General features: G+C 66.7%; 1 protein-coding gene across 1 annotated transcript; it reads left to right on the top strand.

Annotated features, from left to right (window-relative positions):
- Nucleotides 1-494: 494 nt before the first annotated feature.
- On the top strand, nt 495-21,346 carry LOC142359664 (valine--tRNA ligase, mitochondrial-like). The gene is given in 28 exon segments (XM_075412138.1): nt 495-559; nt 2,314-2,411; nt 2,508-2,589; nt 2,668-2,710; nt 2,713-2,733; nt 2,736-2,785; nt 5,707-5,818; nt 5,899-5,985; nt 7,215-7,316; nt 8,453-8,508; nt 8,510-8,581; nt 10,262-10,365; nt 10,462-10,543; nt 10,626-10,702; nt 12,164-12,320; nt 12,322-12,355; nt 13,260-13,330; nt 13,433-13,558; nt 15,981-16,085; nt 16,230-16,298; nt 16,374-16,452; nt 16,540-16,667; nt 16,746-16,898; nt 18,714-18,914; nt 18,997-19,108; nt 19,960-20,132; nt 20,894-20,983; nt 21,180-21,346. Coding segments are annotated over 28 exon segments (2,676 nt in total). The 5' UTR covers nt 495-499; the 3' UTR covers nt 21,312-21,346.

Raw genomic sequence — 21,346 nt, 5'->3', positions numbered from 1 at the left:
TGTCCTGGGGTCACCCCTGGGTGCTGGGGGGGGGATCCTGGGGTCACCCCTGGGCGCTGGGGGGGATCCTGGGGTCACCCCTGGGCGCTGGGGGGGGTCCTGGGGTCACCCCTGGGCGCTGGGGGGGGGGGTCCTGGGGTCACCCCTGGGTCCTGGGGTCACCCCTAGGTGCTGGGGGGGGTCCTGGGGCACCCCTGAGTGCTGAGGGGCTAACGGGGGGTCTGGGGTCATCCATGGGTGGTGGGGGGCTAACAGGGGGTCCTGGGGTCACCGCTGGGTGCTGGGGGGGGGTCCTGGGGCACCCCTGGGCGCTGGGGGTCACCGCTGGGTGCTGGGGGGGGGTCCTGGGGTCACCCCTGGGCGCTGGGGGGGGGGGTCCTGGGGTCACCCCTGGGTCCTGGGGTCACCCCTGGGCGCTGGGGGGGGGTCCTGGGGTCACCCCTGGGTGCTGGGGGGGGGTCCTGGGGTCACCCCTGGGTGCTGCCGTGGCAGGCGGCGGATGCAGGGCTGGAGCGTCCTGTGGGTGCCGGGCACCGACCACGCAGGCATCGCCACCCAGGTGACACCCCCTGCACCCCCCCGGTGTCCCCAAGCCCCCCCTGGTGTCCCCAAACCCCCTGGTGTCCCCAATGCGCTGCGGGGGGGGCAGATTGGGGCTCGGGGGGGGGGAATTTTGTGTCCCCACCACCACCCCCCCCCCCCCGTGTCCCCAGCACCCTCCCCTGTCCCCAATGACCCCATGGGGTGTCCCCAACGTCCCCTCCCGGTGTCCCCAATCCCCTCTGGTGTCCCCAGCGACCTCCCCTGTCCCCAACGTCCCCCCCCTGGGGTGTCCCCCAACCCCCCCCCCCGGTGTCCCAGCCCCCTCCTCTGTCCCCAACCCCCCCCCCAGTGTCCCCAGCGCCCTCCCCTGTCCCAAACTTCCCCCCCTGGGGTGTCCCCAACGACTCCTGGGGTGTCCCAAACCCTCCCCCGGTGTCCCCAGCACTCCCCTGTCCCCAAACTTTCCCCTCCTAGGGTGTCCCCAAAGTCCCCCCCTGGTGTCCCCAACGTCCTCACCCCGGTGTCCCCAGCACCCTCCCCTGTCCCCAACGACCCTTGGGGTGTCCCCCAACGTCCCCCTCCGGTGTCCCCAGCCCCCTCCCCTGTCCCAAACTTCCCCCTCCTGGGATGTCCCTAATGACCCCTGGGGTGTCCCCAACGTCCCCCTTGGTGTCCCCAGCACCCTCCCCTGTCCCCAACGACCCTGGGGTGTCCCCAAAGTCCCCCCCCCGGTGTCCCCAGCACCCTCCCCTGTCCCAGACTTCCCCCTGCTGGGGTGTCCCTAATGACCCTGGGGTGTCCCCCGGCGTCCCCCTCCCCCGGTGTCCCCAGCGCCCTCCCCTGTCCCCAGCGTCCCCCCCCCAGTGTGTCCCCAGCACCCCTGAGGTGTCCCCAACTCCCCCCCTTGGTGTCCCCAGCACCCTCCCCTGTCCCAAACTTCCCCCTCCTGGGGTGTCCTTAATGACCCCTGGGGTGTCCCCAACGTCCCCCCCCCGGCGTCTCCCTCCCCCGGTGTCCCCAATGTCCCCCCCCCAGTGTCCCCAGCACCCTTCCCTCTCCCCAACGACCTCTGGGGTGTCCAACTCCCCCCCCCGGTGTCCCCAGCACCCTCCCTGTCCCAAACTTTCCCCTCCTGGGGTGTCCCTAATGACCCCTGGGGTGTCCCCAACGTCCCCTGCCGGTGTCCCCCTCCCTCGGTGTCCCCAACGTCCCCCCCAGTGTCCCCAGCGCCCTCCCCTGTCCCCAGCGTCCCCCCCCAGTGTGTCCCCAGCACCCCTGAGGTGTCCCCAACTCCCCCCCTTGGTGTCCCCCAGCACCCTCCCCTGTCCCAAACTTCCCCCTCCTGGGCTGTCCTTAATGACCCCTGGGGTGTCCCCAACGTCCCCCCCCGGCGTCTCCCTCCCCCGGTGTCCCCAATGTCCCCCCCCCAGTGTCCCAGCACCCTTCCCTCTCCCCAACGACCTCTGGGGTGTCCCAACTCCCCCCCCCGGTGTCCCCAGCCCCCTCCCCTGTCCCAAACATCCCCCTCCTGGGGTGTCCCTAATGACCGCCTGGGGTGTCCCCAATGTCCCCTCCCCGGTGTCCCCCTCCCCCGGTGTCCCCAACGCCCTCCCCCTGTCCCCAGCGTCCCCCCCCAGCGTGTCCCCAGCACCCCTGAGGTGTCCCCAACTCCCCCCCTTGGTGTCCCCAGCCCCCTCCCCTGTCCCCAACATCCCCCCCCGGTGTCCCCCTCCCCCGGTGTCCCCAACGTCCCCCCCCCGGTGTCCCCAGGCGGCGGTGGAGCGCTGGCTGTGGCAGCGCCGAGGTTTGCGCCGGCAGGATCTGACCCGCTCCCAGTTCCTGGAGGAGACCTGGGCCTGGAAAGAGCGGTGAGGGACAGGGAGGGGGACACCGAGGTGACCACCGCCGAGGACACCGGGGTGTCCCTGTGTGTCGTCCCCCCCTCGACACCTCGTGTCCCCCAGGCACGGGGACGAAATCCTGCGGCAGCTGCGGGCGCTGGGCGCGTCGCTGGATTGGAGCCGCTGCGCCTTCACCATGGACGCGGTGAGGGGGGGGCTGGGTGGCCCCAAGTGGCCCCAAGTGTCCCCAAGTGTCCCTGATGTTGTCCCCACCCCCCCCCAGGGCTTCTCGCGCGCGGTGGCCGAGGCTTTCGTCCGGCTGCACGACGCGGCCTGATCCGCCGCGACCGCCCCTCGTCGCCTGGTCCTGCGCCCTGCGCTCCGCCCTGGCCGACGTCGAGGTGGTGGGTGGCCCCGGGGTGTCCCCAAGGTGTCCCCAAGGTGACCCTGTGGTATCCTCAAGGGGTCCTTGTGGTGTCCCCCAGGTGGCCCCAGCTTGTCCCCAAGGTGTCCTTGTGCTGTCCTCAAAGTATCCCTGGGGTATCTCGAGGGTGTCCACATGGTGTCACCAAGGTGTTCCCAAAGTGTCCCCAGGGTATCCTTGTGGTGTCCTCAAGGTGTCCCCGAGGTGGCCCCAGGGTGGCCCCAGCTTGTCCCAAGGTGTCCTTGTGGTGTCCCAAAAGTGTCCCTGGGGTATCTCGAGGATGTCCCCAAGGTGTCCTTGTGGTATCCTCAAGGTGTCCTTGTGGTGTCCCCGAGGTGGCCCCAGCTTGTCCCCAAAGTGTCCTTGTGGTGTCCTCAAAGTATCCCTGGGGTATCTCGTGGGTATCCACATGGTGTCTCCGGGGTGTCCCCAGGTGTCCTTGTGGTGTCCCAGGGTGTCCTTGTGGTGTCCCCGAGGTGGCCCCAGGGTGGCCCAGCTTGTCCCAAGGTGTCCTTGTGGTGTCCCAAAAGTGTCCCTGGGGTATCTCGAGGGTGTTCCTGGGGTGTTCCTGGGGTGTCCCAACAGTGTCCCTATGGTGTCCCCAAGGTGTCCTTGTGGGGTCCCAGGGTGGCCCCAGCTTGTCCCCAAGGTGTCCTTGTGGTGTCCCCAAAGTGTCCCTGGGGTATCTCGAGGGTATCCACATGGTGTCCCCGGGGTGTCCTCAAGGTGTCCTTGTGGTGTCCCCGAGGTGGCCCCAGCTTGTCCCCAAGGTGTCCTTGTGGTGTCCCCAAAGTGTCCCTGGGGTATCTTGAGGGTGTCCACATTGTGTCCCCGGGGTGTCCCCAAAGTGTCCCAGGGTATCCTTGTGGTATCCTCAAGGTGTCCTTGTGGTGTCCCCGAGGTGGCCCCAGGGTGGCCCCAGCTTGTCCCCAAGGTGTCCTTGTGGTATCCTCAAGGTGTCCTTGTGGTGTCCCCGAGGTGGCCCCAGCTTGTCCCCAAGGTGTCCTTGTGGTGTCCTCAAAGTATCCCTGGGTATCTGGAGAGTATCAACATGGTGTCCTTGTGGTGTCCCCAGGGTGTCCTTGTGGTGTCCTCAAGGTGTCCTTGTGGTGTCCCCGAGGTGGCGCCAGGGTGGCCCCAGCTTGTCCCCAAGGTGTCCTTGTGGTGTCCCAAAAGTGTCCCTGGGTATCTCGAGGGTGTCCCCAAGGTGTCCTTGTGGTATCCTCAAGGTGTCCTTGTGGTGTCCCCGAGGTGGCCCCCAGGGTGGCCCCAGCTTGTCCCCAAGGTGTCCCTGTGGTGTCCCCCAAAGTGTCCCCTGCGGTATCTCGAGGGTGTCCACATGGTGTCCCCAAGGTGTCCTTGTGGTATCCTCAAGGTGTCCTTGTGGTGTCCCCGAGGTGGCCCCAGCTTGTCCCCAAGGTGTCCTTGTGGTGTCCTCAAAGTATCCCTGGGGTATCTCGAGGGTATCCACATGGTGTCCCCGGGGTGTCCCCAGGGTGTCCTTGTGGTGTCCTTGTGGTGTCCCCGAGGTGGCCCCAGGGTGGCCCAGTTTGTCCCCAAGGTGTCCTTGTGGTATTCTCAAGGTGTCCTTGTGGTGTCCCCGAGATGGCCCCCAGGGTGTCCCCAGATGTCTTTGTGGTGTCCCCAAAGTGTCCCTGGGGTATCTCCAGGGTGTCCCCAAGATGTCCTCAGGGTATCCCCAAGGTGTCCCGAGGTGTCTTTGTGGTGTCCCCAAAGTGTCTGTGTGGTGTCCTGGGGTGTCCTCAAGGTGTCCTTGTGGTGTCCTCACGGTGTCCCCAGGTGTCCTTCTGGTGTCCCCAAAGTGTCCCCAGGGTGTCCCCAAAATATCCCCGAGGTGTCCCGAAGGTGTCCCCACCCGCATGGTGTCCCCTTGGCCTCCCCATCCCTGAAATGTCCCGAGGTGTCCATGTGGTGTCCCCAAAATGTCCTCAGGGTGTCCTCCGAAGTGTCCTTGTGGTGTCCCCAAGGTGTCCCTGGGGTATCTCCAGGGTGTCCCTGTGGTGTCCCCAAGGTGTCCTCGTGGTGTCCCAAAAGTGTCCCCACTCCCATGGTGTCCCTATGGCCTCCCCATCCCTGAAATGTCCCCGAGGTGTCCCCAGGGTTGTCCTTGTTGTGTACCCAAGGTGTCCCACAATATCCCAAGGTGTCCCGTGGTGCCCCAAAAATGGTTCTGGGGTGTCCCCAGAGTGTCCCCAAAATATCCCTGAGGTGTCCCCGTGGTGTCCCCAAAGTGTCCTTGAGGTGTCCCAGTGTCCCAAAAATGTCCCCAAGTTGTCCTGATGTCCCAAAAATGTCCCCAGGTGTCACCACAGTGACCCCAGGGTGTCCTTGTGGTGTCCCCAAGGTGTCACTACCCCCAGGGTGTCCCCATGGCATCCCCATCCCTGAAATGTCCCCGGGGTGTCCATGTGGTGTCCCCAAGGTGTCCCCACCCTCATGGTGTCCCCATGGCATCCCTATCCCCAAGGTGTCCCCAAGGTGTCACAAAAATGTCCCCAGGGTGTTCTTGTGATGTGCCAGGGGTGTCCCCAAAATCTCCCGGGGTGTCCCCTGGTCCTAGGGTGTCCCTGGGGTGTCCCCTGGTCCTGGGGTGTCCCCGGGGTGGTCCCCAAGGTGTCCTGGGGGTGTCCCGGGATGTCCCCGGGGTGTCCCCTGGTCCTGGGGTGTCCCCGGGGTGTCCCCGGGGTGTCCCCTGGTCTGGGGTGTCCCCGGGGTGTCCCGGGGTGTCCTGGGGGTGTCCCCGGGATGTCCCCGGGGGGTGTCCCCTGTCCCTGGGTGTCCCTGGGGTGTCCCCGGGGTGTCCCCCAAGGTGTCCTGGGGGTGTCCCGGGATGTCCCCGGGGGTTGTCCCCGCGGTGCCACCGGCGTCTCCGGGCAGGTGGAGCCCCGCGCGCTGCCGGGCCCCACGGCGCTGAGCGTCCCCGGCTGTCCACACCCCGTCACCTTCGGCGTCCTCGTCACCTTCGCTTACCCCGTGGAGGGGGGGGACGGTGAGCGCGCTCCCCCCCCCCCCCCACGCGTGTCCGTGGCGTGTCCCACGCTGTCGCTGACGTGTCGCTGGCGTGGGCAGGGCTGGAGCTGCCGGTGGCCACCACCGCCCGGAGACGATGCTGGGGGACGTGGCCGTGGCGTGCACCCCGAGGACCCCCGCTACACGGTGAGGGGGCGGGGCCTCGGGGGGGGCGGGGCCTCGGGGAGGGCGGGGCCTTGGCTGGGGGTGGGGCTTCTAGGAGGAGGGGCAAAGTTTAACAGGGAGGGGGTGGGGTTTGCAGAGAGGGGCGGGGCTTTTTAGGTGAGGGGTGGGGCTTGGGGTGGGGCTGGGGGCGGGGTTTGCAGGCGAGGGGCGGGGCTGAGGGGCGGGGTTTGCAGGCAAGGGGTGGGGCTTTGGGGCAGGGTTTGCAGGTGAGGGGTGGGGGTTGTAGAGAAAGGGCAGGGCTGGGGGTGGGGTTTGCAGGCAAGGGGCGGGGCTGAGGGGCGGGGTTTGCAGGCAAGGGGCGGGTCTGGGGGTGGGGTTTGCAGGCGAGGGGCGGGGCTTTGGGGCGGGGTTTGCAGGTGAGGGGTGGGGCTTTGGGGTGGGGTTTGCAGGCGAGGGGCGGGCTTTGGGGCGGGGTTTGCAGGAAAGGAATGGGGCTTTGGGGCCGGGCTTGCAGGCAAGGGGAGCTGAGGGGCGGGGTTTGCAGGCGAGGGGCGGGGCTTTGGGGCGGGTTTGCAGGAAAGGGATGGGGCTTTGGGGCGGGGTTTGCAGGTGGGGTGGGGCTTTGGGGCGGGGCTTGCAGGCAGGGGAGCTGAGGGGCGGGGTTTGTGGGCAAGGGGTGGGGCTGGGATGGGGTTTTGCAGGCAGGGGGCGGGGCTGAGGGGTGTGTTTCACAGGCAAGGGGCGGGCTTTTGGAAGGGGAGGAGGTTTGCAGGCAAGGGCGGGGCTTCTGAGAGGGGTGGGGCTTGCAGGCAAGTGGTGGGTTCTAACAGGGAGAATTGCTTTGCGGGTATTGGCTGTTATACTTTAGCCCCGCCCCTTTCCCCAGTGGCTGTGCCTGTATAAGGAACGGGGGTGGGGCTTGGAGCTAAAAGGGGTGGAGCCTCCTCGTTGGGGGTGGAGCCTCCTCGTTGGGGTGGAGCCTCCTCGTTGGGGGTGGAGCTTGGTTGGCTGTAAAGGTCTCTATGTGAGGTCAATGGATGGGGCGGGCTTGGAGGGCTGGGGTGGAGCCTGTCAGGGATTGGTCAGTAGGGTGTGATGTCAGGAGCTAGCTCCGCCTTAAAGGGGTGCCGGGGCCCTGGAGGAGCGGGACCCAGGTGCTCTTAAAGGGACAGCGCATGGTGGGTGGGGCCTGGCTGGGGCGGGCTTGCACCTGCAGAGGCGGGGCCTGCAGTGACCCCGCCCCTTCCCAGCACCTCCATGGCCGCCGCCTCCGTCACCCCTTCACGGGGCAGCTCCTGCCCGTGGTCACCGACCCCAGCGTGGAGCCGCCCGCGGCACCGGTACTGGGACCAGTACGGGGGCAGGACGGGGGGGCACTGGGACCAGTACGGGGGCAGGACTGGGGAAGGCACTGGGACCAGTACGGGGGCAGGACTGGGGGGGGCACTGGGACCAGTACGGGGGCAGGACTGGGGGGGCACTGGGACCAGTACGGGGGCAGGGACTGGGGGGGGCACTGGGACCAGTACGGGGGCAGGACTGGGGGGGCACTGGGACCAGCACTGGGACAGGACTGGGGTCTATGCTGGGGGGCACTGGGACCAGTACAGGGACAGGACTGGGGGCACTGGGACCAGCACTGGGACAGGACTGGGGGGCACTGGGACCAGCACTGGGACAGGACTGGGGTCCACGCCGGGGGGCACTGGGACCAGTACGGGGACAGGACTGGGGGCCATGCTGGGGGGCACTGGGACCAGTACAGGGACAGGACTGGGGGGCACTGGGACCAGTATGGGATGGACAGCGGGGGGGGTGACAGGGGGACGGGAGGGTGGCAGGGGGACAGCGGGGGGTGGCTGGGGGGGGCAGGGGGTGACAGGGGGACAGCGGGGGGTGGTTTGGGGGTGACAGGGGGTGAGGGGGGGACAGTGGGGAGTGGCAAGGGGGGACAGGGGGGACAGCGGGGGGGTGACAGGGTGATGGGGGACAGTGGGGGGTGACAGGGGGACGGGAGGGTGACAGAGGGTGATGGGGGACAGTAGGGGGTGGCAAGGGGTGACAGGAGGGTGACAGGAGACAGTAGGGGGTGACAGGGGGTGATGGGGGACAGTGGGGGGGTGACAAGGGGTGACAGGGGCACAGGGGGGTGACGGGGTGGCCGGGGGTGACAGTGGGGGGGTGACAGGAGGATGGGGGGGTGGCAGGGAACAGTGAGGGGTGGCTGGGGGGGTGACAGGGGCATGGGGGGGTGACAGGGGGGACAGCGGGGGATGGCAGGGGGTAACAGTGGGGGGATGACAGGGTGACGGGAGGGTGGCAGGGGACAGTGGGGGTTGGCTGGGGGGTGACAAGGGGTGGCTGAGGGACAGTGGGAGGTGGCAGGGGGTGACAGGGGGTGGCTGAGGGACAGTGGGAGGTGGCAGGGGGTGGCAGGGGGTGACAGGGGGTGGCGGGTGGGTGACAGCGCTGTCCCCTGTCCCCCCAGGGGCGGTGAAGGTGACACCGGGGCACAGCCCCCCGGACCTGGCGCTGGCCCCGCGCCCACGGGCTGCCCCTGCTCTCCGTCATCGGGGACGATGGCACCATGCGTCCCCCGGGCGGGGGGTGGCTCCAGGTACCTCACTCCCTGTGTCCCCAAAGTGTCCCCTCTCTGTCCCCTGTCACGTCCGTGTGTTCCCGGTTCTGTCCCTGTCGCTTTGCGGTGTCCCCAGCTCTGTCCCCCGTCACTTCGTGGTGTCCCCAGTTCTATTCCAATGTCCCCAGCTCTGTCCTGGTGTCCCCAGCTCTGTCACCTGTCACATCTCGGTGTCCCCAGCCCAGTCCCCATGTCCCCAGTTCTGTCCCCAGTTCCATCCCCGTGTCCCCAGTTCTGTCCCCAGTTCCATCCCCCTGTCCCCAGCTCTGTCACCTGTCACGTGTCGGTGTCCCCAGCCCAGTCCCCATGTCCTCAGTTCCATCCCTGTGTCCCCAGCTCTGTCCCCAGTCCTGTCCCCGTGTCCCCAGCTCTGTCCCTGTCACTTCCCAGTGTCCCCATCTCTGTCCCCTGTCACATCTCAGTGTCCCCAACTCTGTTCCCCTGTCCCCAGCTCTGTCCCTGTCACTTCCCAGTGTCCCCATCTCTGTCCCCTGTCACATCTCGGTGTCCCCAGCTCTGTCCCGGTGTCCCCATCTCTGTTCCCTGGCACTTCCCAGTGTCCCCAACTCTGTCCCCCTGTCCCCAGCTCTGTCCCTTGTTACTTCCCAGTGTCCCCAGCTCTGTCCCTTGTCACTTCCCAGTGTCCCCAGCTCTGTCCGTGTGTCCCCAGCTCTTTCCCTGTCACATCCCAGTATCCTCAGCTCTGTCCCCAGTCCTGTCCCTGTGTCCCCAGACCTGTCCCTGTGTCCCGAGCTCTGTCCCTTGTCACTTCCCCGTGTCCCCAGCTCTTTCCCTGTCACATCCCAGTGTCCCCAGCCCCGTCCCTGTGTCCCCAAGTCCTGTCCCAGTCACTTCCCCCTGTCCCCAGCCCTGTCCCTGTGTCCCCAGTCCCGTCCCAGTCACTTCCCCCTGTCCCCAGCCCTGTCCCCAGCCCTGTCTCTGTGTCCCCAGTCCCGTCCCAGTCACTTCCCCCTGTCCCCAGCCCTGTCCCTGTGTCCCCAGTCCCGTCCCAGTCACTTCCCCCTGTCCCCAGCCCTGTCCCTGTGTCCCCAGTCCCGTCCCAGTCACTTTCCCCTGTCCCTGTGTCCCCAGTTCTGTTCCTGTGTCCCCAGCTCTTTCCCTGTCACATCCCAGTATCCTCAGCTCTGTCCCCAGCCCTGTCCCTGTGTCCCCAGTCCTGTCCCAGTCACTTCCCCCTGTCCCCAGCCCTGTCCCTGTGTCCCCAGTCCTGTCCCAGTCACTTCCCCCTGTCCCCAGCCCTGTCCCCAGCTCTGTCCCTGTGTCCCCAGCTCTGTCCGTGTGTCCCCAGCTCTTTCCCTGTCACATCCCAGTATCCTCAGCTCTGTCCCCAGTCCTGTCCCTGTGTCCCCAGTCCCGTCCCAGTCACTTCCCCCTGTCCCCAGCCCTGTCCCTGTGTCCCCAGTCCCGTCCCAGTCACTTTCCCCTGTCCCTGTGTCCCCAGTTCTGTCCCTGTGTCCCCAGCTCTTTCCCTGTCACATCCCAGTATCCTCAGCTCTGTCCCCAGCCCTGTCCCTGTGTCCCCAGTCCCGTCCCAGTCACTTCCCCCTGTCCCCAGCCCTGTCCCTGTGTCCCCAGTCACTTCCCGCTGTCCCCAGCCCTGTCCCCAGCCCTGTCCCCAGCCCTGTCCCCTGTCCCCAGGGCGTCCACCGCTTCGTGGCCCGGGAGGAGGTGGTGGCCGCGCTGGCTGACCGGGGCCTGCACCGCGGCACCCAGGACCACGCCATGACCCTGCCCCTCTGCAGGTACCCCCCCTGTCCCCCCCCCCGTCCCCTGTGTGTCCCCCCCCCTCCGTGGGGACACGGCCCCGGGGCCGGAGGTGACCTCGGTGTCCCCCGCAGCCGCTCTGGGGACGTCATCGAGTACCTGCTGAAGAACCAGTGGTTCCTGCGGTGCCAGGAGATGGCCCGACGTGCCCGGGAGGTGACAGGGACACGGGGGGGGGGACACACCCAGACCCCCGTGTCCCTGACCCTCCCCTTCACGTGGGTGTCCCCCCCCCCAGGCGGTGACATCGGGCAGGCTCCGACTCGTCCCCAAATTTCACGAGAAGAACTGGAAAACGTGGATGGACAACGTCGAGTAAGGGGGGGGGGGGGGATGCACCCAGGAGTCTGGGGGGGGGTCCCAGGCATCTGGGGGGGGTTCCCAGAGGTCTAAGGAGGGGTCCCTGGAGTTCAGAGGGGGGTCCCAGGGGTCTCAGGAGAGGACCCAGGAGTCTGGGGGGCGGTTCCCAGGCATCTGGGAGGGGTCCCAGGGGTCTAAGGAGAGGTTCCAGGTGTCTGTGGGGGGGTACCCAGGCATCTGGGGGGGGTTCCCAGAGGTCTAAGGAGGGGTCCCTGGAGTTCGGGGGGGGTCCCAGGGGTCTCAGGAGAGGACCCAGGAGTCTGGGGGGGGTTCCCAGGCATCTGGGAGGAGTCCCAGAGGTCTAAGGAGGGGTCCCATGAGTCCAGGGGGGTTACCCAGGGGTCCGGGGGGGGTCCCACGTGTCTGGGGGGGGGGTCCCAGAGGTCTAAGGAGGGGTCCCATGAGTCCAGGGGGGGTCCCAGGGGTCCAAAGAGGGGTCCCAGGTGTCTGGGGGGGGTACCCAGGGGTCTAAGGAGGGGTCCCAGGTGTCTGGGGGGGGGTTCCCAGGGGTCTAAGGAGGGGTCCCATGAGTCCAGGGGGGGTACCCAGGCATCCGGAGGGGGGTCCCAGGGGTCTCAGGAGGGGTCCCATGAGTCCAGGGGGGGTCCCAGGGGTCCGGGGGAGTTACCCAGGGGTCTAAGGAGGGGTCCTAGGTGTCTGGGGGGGTCCTAGAGGTCTAAGGAGGGGTCCCATGAGTCCAGGGGGGGTTCTAGGCGCCCAAAGAGGGGTCCCAGGTGTCTGGGGGGGTTACCCAGGGCTCCGGGGGGGGTTCCCAGGGGTCTGGGGGGAGTCCCAGGGTCTCAGGAAAGGACCCATGAGTCCAGGGGGGGTCCAAGGGGTCCAGGGGGGTTATCCAGGGGTCTCAGGAGAGGACCCAGGAGTCTGGGGGGGGGGGGGGTCCCAGGCGTCTAAGGAGGGGACCCTTGAGTCCCGGGGGGGTCCCAGGGGTCTAAGGAGGGGTCCCAGGGGTTCGGGGGGGTACCCAGGGGTCTAAGGAGGGGTCCCAGGTGTCTGGGGGGGGGTCCCAGGGGTCTAAGGAGGGGACCCACGAGTCCAGGGGGGGTCCCAGGGGTCCAAAGAGGGGTCCCAGGGGTCTAAGGAGGGGATCCACGAGTCCAGGGGAGGTCCCAGGGGTCCCAGGGGTCTGGGGGGGGGTACCCAGGGGTCTCAGGAGAGGACCCAGGCATCTGGGGGGGGTCCCAGGCATCTGGGGGGAGTTCCCAGGCATCGGGGGGTGGGGGGGACGGGCACCCAGGGGTCTGAGGAGGGGTCCCAGGCAACTGGGAGGGGACTCAGGACTTCAGGAAGGGGACCCATGGGTGCCGGGGGGGGTGGTCCTGGGTGTCCTGGGGGGGGGGGTCCCAGGCATCTGGACCCCACTAATCTCCCCCCCCCTCTCTCCGCCCCCCCCCCCAGGGACTGGTGCCTCTCCCGGCAGCTGTGGTGGGGCCACCGGGTGCCCGCCTACCGGGTGGGGGTCCCCGAAGCGGGGTCCCCCCCCGAGGACCCCGAAGGTCCCTGGGTTGTGGGGCGCAACGAGGCCGAAGCCCGCGCCGCCGCCGCCCGCGCCCTCCGCTGCCCCCCCCGACCAGCTCCAGCTCCACCAAGGTGGGGGGGGACCCCAAAATTCCTCCACCGTCCCCCAGTTCCCATCCCTGCACCCCAAAAATCCCTCCCTGCACCCCAAAATCCCTCCCTGCGCCCCAAAAGCTTCTCTGTTGGCTCAAATTTTCCTTGTGCACCCCAAAACCCTCTGGGGACCCCCCAGCCCCCCCTAAATCCGCCCCCCCAGCACTCTCCCGTCTTCTCCAGCACCCTAAAATCATCCTCCAGCACCCCGAAGTCCCAGCAGCCCCCCTGACACCCTCTGGCAGCCCCCTGCCCGCCTCCAGCACCCCCAAAATCCCCCCCCAAGCACCCCCAACACCTCCAGCAACCCCTCGACACCCCTCTCGCCCCCCTCCCAGACTCTGAGGGCTTTTGGGGTCCCCCCAAAAACCCAACCCAAGCTCCAGGGCCTTTTGGGGTCCCCCCAATCCCCCTTCCCAGGCTCTGAGGTCTTTTGGGGTCCCCCCAATCCCCCTTCCCAGGCTCTGAGGTCTTTTGGGGGGCCCCCCCCATTTCCCTCCCAAGGCTCTGAAGGCTTTTGGGGCCCCCCATTACCCCTCTCCAATGCTCCAAGGCTTTTTGGGGTCCCCCCAAACCCTCACCCAGGCTCTGAGGCTTTTTGGGGCCCCCCTCATTTCCCTCCCAAGACTCCAAGGCCTTTTGGGGTCCCCCCAAACCCCCCCCCCAGGGTCTGAGGCCTTTTGGGGGGCCCCCCCCATTTCCCTGCCAAAGCTCCAAGGCCTTTTGGGGTCCCCCCAATCCCCCTTCCCAGGCTCTGAGGTCTTTTGGGGGGCCCCCCCATTTCCCTCCCAAGGCTCTGAAGGCTTTTGGGGTCCCCCCAAACCCCCCCCCAGGCTCCGAGGCATTTTGGGGTCCCCCCTGACCCCCCCTGCCCCCCCCTCAGACCCCGACGTCCTGGACACCTGGTTCTCCTCCGCGCTCTTCCCCTTCGCCGCGCTGGGCTGGCCCCAAGAGGTGAGTTTGGGGGGGACACAGGGGACACAGGGGGACAGAGAGGACGTGGGGGACATGGGGGACCCCCCCTGTGCCCCCCCCCTTTTTTTTTTGCCCCCCCAGACCCCCGATTTGGGGCGGTTCTACCCCACGGCCGTGCTGGTGACGGGCAGCGACCTCCTCTTCTTCTGGGTGGGGCGCATGGTGATGCTGGGCCAGCAGCTCACGGGGCGCCTGCCCTTCTCCCAGGTAACCCCCCCCCGATGTCCCCAGGGGGTCCCCAATGTCCCCAAGGGGTCCCTGACATCCCCAAGGGTCCCCTTTTCCTTCTCTCGGGGGTCCTTGTGTCCCTTCGGGCCCCCCCATTGTGCCCAAGGGTCCCCCATCGCCTCTCTCCTGGGTGTCACCTCCCTTTTTGGGGGTCTCTGTCCCACTTTGGGGGTCCCCAGTGTCCCCAAGGGGTCCCTAAAGTCCCCAAGGGTCCCCTTTTCCTGCTCTCAGGGGTCCTTGTGTTCCTTCAGGCCCCCCCAGTGTCCCCAAGGGGTCCCCAATGTCCCCAAGGATCCCCTTTTCCCTCTCTCCCAGGTGTCTCCTCCGTTTTTGGGGGTCTCTGTCCCCCTTTGGGGGTCCCCAGTGTCCCCAAGGGGTCCCCAATGTCCCCAAGGGTCCCCTATCCCCTCTCTCCCAGGTGTCAGCTTCCTTTTTGGGGGCCTCCGTCCCCCTTTCGGTGTCCCCAGTGTCCCCAAGGGGTCCCCAGTGTCCCCAATGTCCCCAAGGGTCCCCTATCCCCTCTCTCCCAGGTGTCAGCTTCCTTTTTGGGGGCCTCCGTCCCCCTTTCGGTGTCCCCAGTGTCCCCAAGGGGTCCCCAGTGTCCCCAAGGGACCCCATTTCTCTCTCTCCCTGGCGTCGCCTCCCTTTCTGGGGGTCTCTGTCCCCTTCTCGGGGTCCCCAGTGTCCCCAAGGGGTCCCCAAGGTTCCCTTTTCCTGCTCTCAGGGGTCATTGTGTCCCTTCAGGCCCCCCCAGTGTCCCCAGGGTGTCCCCAATGTCCCCAAGGGTCCCCTTTTCCCTCTCTCCCAGGTGTCACCTCCCTTTTAGGAGGTCCCCATTGTCCCCAAGGGTCCCCTATCCGCTCTCTCCCAGGTGTCAGCTTCCTTTCTGGGGGTCTCCATCCCCCTTTCGGTGTCCCCAAGGGGTCCCCAATGTCCCGAAGGTTCCCCTTTTCCTGCTCTCAGGGGTCACTGTGTCCCTTCAGGCCCCCCCAGTGTCCCCAGGGGGTCCCCAATGTCCCCAAGGGTCCCCTTTTCCCTCTCTCCTGGGTGGCACTTCCCTTTTAGGGGGTCCTCAGTGTCCCCAAGGGGTCCCCAATGTCCCCAAGGGTCCCCTATCCGCTCTCTCCCAGGTGTCACCTCCCTTTTAGGAGGTCCCCAGTGTCCCCAAGGGTCCCCTTTTTCCTCTCTCCCAGGTGTCACCTCTCATTTTGGGGGTCCCCAGTGTCCCCAAGGGGTCCCCAATGTCCCCAAGGGTCCCCTATCCCCTCTCTCGTGGGTGTCACCTTCCTTCTTGGGGGATCCCTGTCCCCCTTTTGGGATCCCCAGTGTCCCCAAGGGGTCCCCAGTGTCCCCAAGGTTCCCCTTTTCCTGCTCTCAGGGGTCACTGTGTCCCTTCAGGCCCCCCCAGTGTCCCCAGGGGGTCCCCAATGTCCCCAAGGGTCCCCTTTTCCCTCTCTCCTGGGTGGCACTTCCCTTTTAGGGGGTCCTCAGTGTCCCCAAGGGGTCCCCAATGTCCCCAAGGGTCCCCTATCCGCTCTCTCCCAGGTGTCACCTCCCTTTTAGGAGGTCCCCAGTGTCCCCGAGGGTCCCCTTTTTCCTCTCTCCCAGGTGTCACCTCTCATTTTGGGGGTCCCCAGTGTCCCCAAGGGGTCCCCAATGTCCCCAAGGGTCCCCTATCCCCTCTCTCGTGGGTGTCACCTTCCTTCTTGGGGGATCCCTGTCCCCCTTTTGGGATCCCCAGTGTCCCCAAGGGGTCCCCAATGTCCCCAAGGGTCCCCTTTTCCCTCTCTCCCAGGTGTCACCTTCCTTCTTGGGGGTCCCTGTCCCCCTTTTGGGATCCCCAGTGTCCCCAAGGGGTCCCCAATGTCCCCAAGGGTCCCCTTTTCCCCTCTCTCCCAGGTGTCACCTCCCTTTTTGGGGGTCCCTGTCCCCCTTTGGGGTCCCCAGTGTCCCCAAGGGTCCCCTTTTCCCTCTCTCCCAGGTGTCACCTCCCTTTTAGGAGGTCCCCAGTGTCCCCAAGCGGTCCCAATGTCCCCAAGGGTCCCCTATCCCCTCTCTCGTGGGTGTCACCTTCCTTCTTGGGGGATCCCTGTCCCCCTTTTGGGATCCCCAGTGTCCCCAAGGGGTCCCCAATGTCCCCAAGGGTCCCCTTTTCCCTCTCTCCCAGGTGTCACCTCCCTTTTTGGGGGTCCCTGTCCCCCTTTGGGGTCCCCAATGTCCCCAAGGGTCCCCTTTTCCCTCTCTCCCAGGTGTCACCTCCCTTTTAGGAGGTCCCCAGTGTCCCCAAGCGGTCCCCAGTGCCCCCCAGGGTCCCCCATCCCCTCTCTCCGTGGTGTCACCTTCCCTCTCGGGTGTCCCCAAGGTGTCCCCAAGGGTCCCCCCCACGTGTGTCCCCCCCCAGGTCCTGCTGCACTCGCTGGTGCGCGACGCCCAGGGCCGCAAGATGAGCAAATCCCTGGGCAACGTCATCGACCCCCGCGACGTCATCGCCGGGGCCTCCCTCCAGGTAGAGCAGACCCTACAATAACAAACCCCTCCCCCCCGAGACCCCAAAGAGGGGTCACGGAGACCCCCCCCCCCCCCCCAATGACACGGACCTTTGGTGGGACGCTGGGGGGCTTTGTTTATTGTAGGGTCTCCTCTCTTCCAGGAGCTGCAGGAGAGGCTCCACCGCAGGAACCTGGACCCCCGCGAGCTCGCGGTGGCCGCAGAGGGACAGGTAGGACCTGTCCCCGTCCCCACCCCCCCCAAAGCTGTCCCTGTCCCCCCCCAACCCCTCCCTGTCCCCCCCCAGAGGCGCCAGTTCCCCCACGGCATCCCCGAGTGCGGCGTCGACGCTCTCCGCATGGCCCTGTGCTCCCACAACGTCCACGGTAAGCGGGGCGCGGGGGCCGGCGGGGACCCCCGTGTCCCCCCCCACCGGTGGCGTCCCCCCCGACCCCTCGGTGTCCCCACCCCAGGTGACGACATCCGCCTGGACGTCGGCGCGGCCCTGAGCTCCCGGCACTTCTGCAACAAGGTCTGGAACGCCCTCAAGTTCGTCCTCGCCGCCCTGGGGCCCGATTTCGTCCCTCAACCCCCCGAGGAGGTACCAAGGTGGGGTCAGGGTGGGGGGCCACCACCCCCGGGACCCTCCCCACCCGTCGCCCTTCCTCTTCCTCGGCAGGCGGAGCCCCGGCAGCCCATGGACCGGTGGGTGCTGAGCCGGCTGGCGCAGGCGGCGGGCGAGTGCGGGCGGCGGATGGAAGCCCTGGAGGTCCACGGCGCCGTCGCCGCCGTCCAGCACTTCTGGTTGCGTAGCTTCTGCGACGTCTACCTGGTGGGTGGGCCCGTCTGTCTGTCCCACCCGGCCCCTCGTGACCCCCCTGGGTGTTAAACCCAGTAGTGGCCCGTTGGGCACGTCCATCCGTCCATCTGTCCGTCCCACCCAACGTGATGCAGCTCCTTGACCGTTGAACTCAACCCATCAGGACATGGTTGATGGTGTCCATCTGTCCATCTTCCTCAGTCCCTTGGGTCTCCTTGACTGTTGACCTTAGCCCGCTGTCTTGACTGCATCCGTCTGTCCCACCCCAGACCATTGAACCCAACCCATCTTGGCGTGGTTGATGGTGTCCATCTGTCCATCCTCCCCAGTCCCTTGGGTCTCATTGAGTGTTGACCTTAGCCCAACCTCACCCTGTTGAGTGTGTCTGTCTGTCCATCCCACCCAACCTGTTGTAGCTCCTTGACCATTGAACCCAACCCATCTGGACGTGGTTGATGGTGTCCATCTGTCTGTCCTCCCCAATCCTTTGGGTCTCCTTGAGTGTTGACCTTAGTCTCCTTCCTTGAGCATGTCCGTCCATATGTCCTCCCCAACCTATTGTAGCTCCTTGACCGTTGAACCCAACCCATCTGGACATGGTTGATGGTGTCCATCTGTCCATCCTCCCCAGTCCCTTGGGTCTCCTTGAGCGTTGACCTTACCCCGCTGTCTTGACTGCGTCCATCTGTCTGTCCTACCCAAGACCGTTGAACCCAACCCATCTTGGCGTGGTTGATGGTGGCCGTCTGTCTGTCCACCCCGATCCCTTGGGTCTCCTCGAATGTTGACCTTAGCCCGCTGTCTTGACTGCATCCGTCTGTCCCACCCCAGACCATTGAACCCAGCCCATCTTGACATGGTTGATGGTGGCCGTCTGTCTGTCCACCACAATCCCTTGGGTCTCGTTGAGTGTTGACCTTAACCCAACCTCACCCTGTTGAATGTGTCCGTCTGTCCATCCCACCCAACCGGTTGTAGCTCCTTGACCGTTGAACTCAACCCATCTTGGCATGGTTGATGGTGTCCATCTGTCCGTCCTCCCCAATCCCTTGGGTCTCATTGAGTGTTGAGTTTAGTCTTTCTCCTTGAACATGTCCATCCATCTGTCCTCTCCAATCTGTTGTAGATCCTTGGCCTTTGAACCGAGCCCATCTTGGCATGGTTGATGGTGTCCATCTGTCCATCCTCCCCAATCCCTTGGGTCTTCTTGAGCGTTGACCTTAGTCTCTCGCCTTGAACATGTCCATCTGTCTGTCCTCTCCAATGTGTTGTAGATCCTTGGCCTTTGAACCGAGCCCATCTTGGCATTGTTGATGGTGTCCATCTGTCCATCCTCCCCAATCCCTTGGGTCTTCTTGAGCATTGACCTTAGTCTCTCTCCTTAAACATGTCCATCTGTCTGTCCTCTCCAATCTATTGTAGATCCTTGGCCTTTGAACCGAGCCCATCTTGGCATCATTGATGGTGTCCATCTGTCCGTCCTCCCCAATCCCTTGGGTCTTCTTGAGCGTTGACCTTAGTCTCTCGCCTTGAACATGTCCATCTGTCTGTCCTCTCCAATCTGTTGTAGATCCTTGGCCTTTGAACCGAGCCCATCTTGGCATCGTTGATGGTGTCCATCTGTCCGTCCTCCCCAATCCCTTGGGTCTCCTTGAGCATTGACCGTAGCCCGCTCTCTTGGGCGCGTCCGTCCATCCGTCCCACCCCACCTGCTGAACGCTGACCCCAACCCTCACCTTGGTTGCCCCCATCCGCCCTCCCCAAACCTCTCCGCCTCCACGCCCGTCCCCTCCCCGCCATGACCTCCGTCTGTCTGTCCGCCCGCAGGAGACGGCCAAGCCGGCCCTGCGGGACCCGGACGCCGCCGCCGGGACGCGTCGCGCCCTGCTGAGCTGCGCCGAGCTGGGCCTGCGCCTCCTGGCCCCCTTCGCCCCGTTCCTGGCCGAGGAGCTCTGGCAGCGCCTGCCCCGCCCGGCCCCCGCGCCCGCCGCCCTCGCCCTCGCCCCCTTCCCCGACGCCGCCCGCCTGGTGTGTACCCCGCCGCGGGGTGGGGAGGGGGTCCGACATGGGGTTCACCCCCCTGACACCCCGCTTTCTCCCCCCCTCCCAGGCTCGCTGGCGCTGCCCCGAGCTGGAGACCGAGGTGGCGGCCATGCAGGAGGTGGCGAGGGCGGCGCGAGGACTGCGCGACATCTTCCGCCTGGGCGCGGCCCGGCCCCCTGGTGAGCGCGGGCGGGTGGGCGGGTGGGGGGCAAGATGGCTGACGGGGGCGGGTGGGGGGAACTATAAGTCCCAGCATGCCTTGGGGAGCCCAAGATGGCCGCCAGGCCTGTGGGGACTACAGTTCCCAGCAGGTAGTGGGGCAGCCAAGATGGCTGACAGGGCTGTGGGGGGGACTACATGTCCCAGCATGCCTTAGGGTGGACAAGATGGCTGCCAGGCCTTGGGGACTACAGTTCCCAGCAGGTAGTGGGGCAGCCAAGATGGCTGACAGGGCTGTGGGGGGGACTACATGTCCCAGCATGCCTTAGGGTGGACAAGATGGCCGCCAGGGCTGTGGGGCCTACAGCTCCCAGCATGCACTCAGGCATTCAAGATGGCTGTCTGGGGGGACTACATGTCCCAGCATGCATTGGGAAAGCGAAGATGACTGCGGGGCCTACAGCTCCCAGCATGCCCTGGGACATCCAATATGGCTGCCAGGGCTGTGGGGATTCTAGCTCCCAGCATGCATGGAGGCAGCCAAGATGGCTGCCAGGGTAAGGGGGAGGGACTACAAGTCCCAGCATGCCTTGGGGCACCCAAGATTGCTGACAGGGCTGTGGAGGACCACAAGTCCCAGCATGCCCTGGGGCAGAGTTAAGATGGCTGCCACAGAGGACTCCGCATCCCAGCATGCACCTGGCTCTGCCCCAAGATGGCAGCTCCCGCTGGAGGCAGCCATCTTGCCCAGGCCTGGCAATCCCAGCATGCCGAGGGGGCGGCCATGTTTCCTCCTGGGTGGGGGCAGCCATGTTGGCGGGGGGGCGGGGCCATGCTGGGAGGCGGGGCTATCCCAGCATCCCTCGCTCAGTGGCAGTGCGGTGCCCGGCGGCGGCGCAGGATTCGCTGGCGGCACTGGGCCCCGCCCTACAGGCCCTGGCGCAGGCGGGGCCTCTGCAGCTCCTCCCCCTGGGGGCGGAGCCGGGGGCCGGCTGGGTGGGGGCCCCCGCCGGCCCCGACACCCACGTCTACCTCTGCCTGCGGGTGAGTGCCGCCCCGGGGCATCGTGGGACGCTGGAGGACCGGGGAGGGGGGACCCCAGGGGCATTGTGGGACTCTGGAGGACCTGGAGGGGGGACCCAGGGCCATGGGGGGACCTGGGAGGGGGGAACCCAGGGGCATCATGGGAAGCTGGAGGACTTGGGAGCCGCCCCGGGGCATTGTGGGATGCTGGAGGACCTTGAGGAGACCCCAGGGGCACTGTGGGATGCTGGAGGACCCGGGGGGGGGGAACCCAAGAGCATCATGGGAAGCTGGAGGACTTGGGAGGCACCCCAGGGCACTATGGGACACTGGAGGACCTTGGGGGGACCCCAGGGGCATTGTGGGATACTGGGGGACCTTGGGAGGCACCCCAGGGCATTATGGGACACTGGAGGACCCGGGGGGGGGGGGGGGAACCCAAGGGCATCATGGGAAGCTGGAGGACTTGGGAGGCGCCCCAAGGCATTGTGGGATGCTGGAGGACCCAGGGAGGGAACCCAGGGGCATTGTGGGACGCTGGAGGACTGGGAGCGGGACCCAGGGCCACTGAGGGACCTGAGGAGGGAACCAGGGGCATCATGGGATACTGGGGGACCTTGGGGGGAACCCCAGGGCATTGTGGGACGCTGGAGGACTGGGAGCGGGACCCAGGGCCATTGGCGGATGTGGGGGGGGACCCAGGGGCATTGTGGGAACTGGGGGACCCCCAGGGGCATTGTGGGACACTGGGGGTGTCCCCCCCCTTTTCTTGCCCCCCCCAGGGGCTGGTGGAGCCGGCGGCCGCCCGGGCCCAGCTCGACGCCCGCAGCCGCGGCCTAGAGCGGCGCCTCGGGGGGGCCCCGCCCCAGCAGGTACCGCCCTCTCATTACCCTAATTACCACTAATTAGCCTCATCACTCTAGAGAGACGGAGGGGGGGAACTAATTAACCTCGTTTTTTTGGGGGGGGGGGGGGGGGGCTTCGTTAGTGCCGGGGGAGGGGCACCACCCCCCCCCCCCCCCCCCGCCGCTTCGTTAGCGCTGCGCTCGTTAACGCCGCTCTCCCCAGGTCGCCCTGCTCCGCTCCGAGCTCGCCCGCCTGAAGCAAGCGCTGGGGGCCCTGGGGCCCCCCGACCCCCCCCGGGGCCCCGGCGGCGGGGGAGGGGACCCCGGCAGCGGGGGGGACCCCGCCCCCCAATAAACCCCCCCCTCCCCGCTCATTTGGGGACACCGTAA

Source organism: Opisthocomus hoazin, unplaced genomic scaffold, assembly GCF_030867145.1.
Source record: "Opisthocomus hoazin isolate bOpiHoa1 unplaced genomic scaffold, bOpiHoa1.hap1 HAP1_SCAFFOLD_123, whole genome shotgun sequence".
NCBI lineage: Eukaryota > Metazoa > Chordata > Aves > Opisthocomiformes > Opisthocomidae > Opisthocomus > Opisthocomus hoazin.
This window is presented reverse-complemented; position numbering and strand designations above follow the sequence as displayed.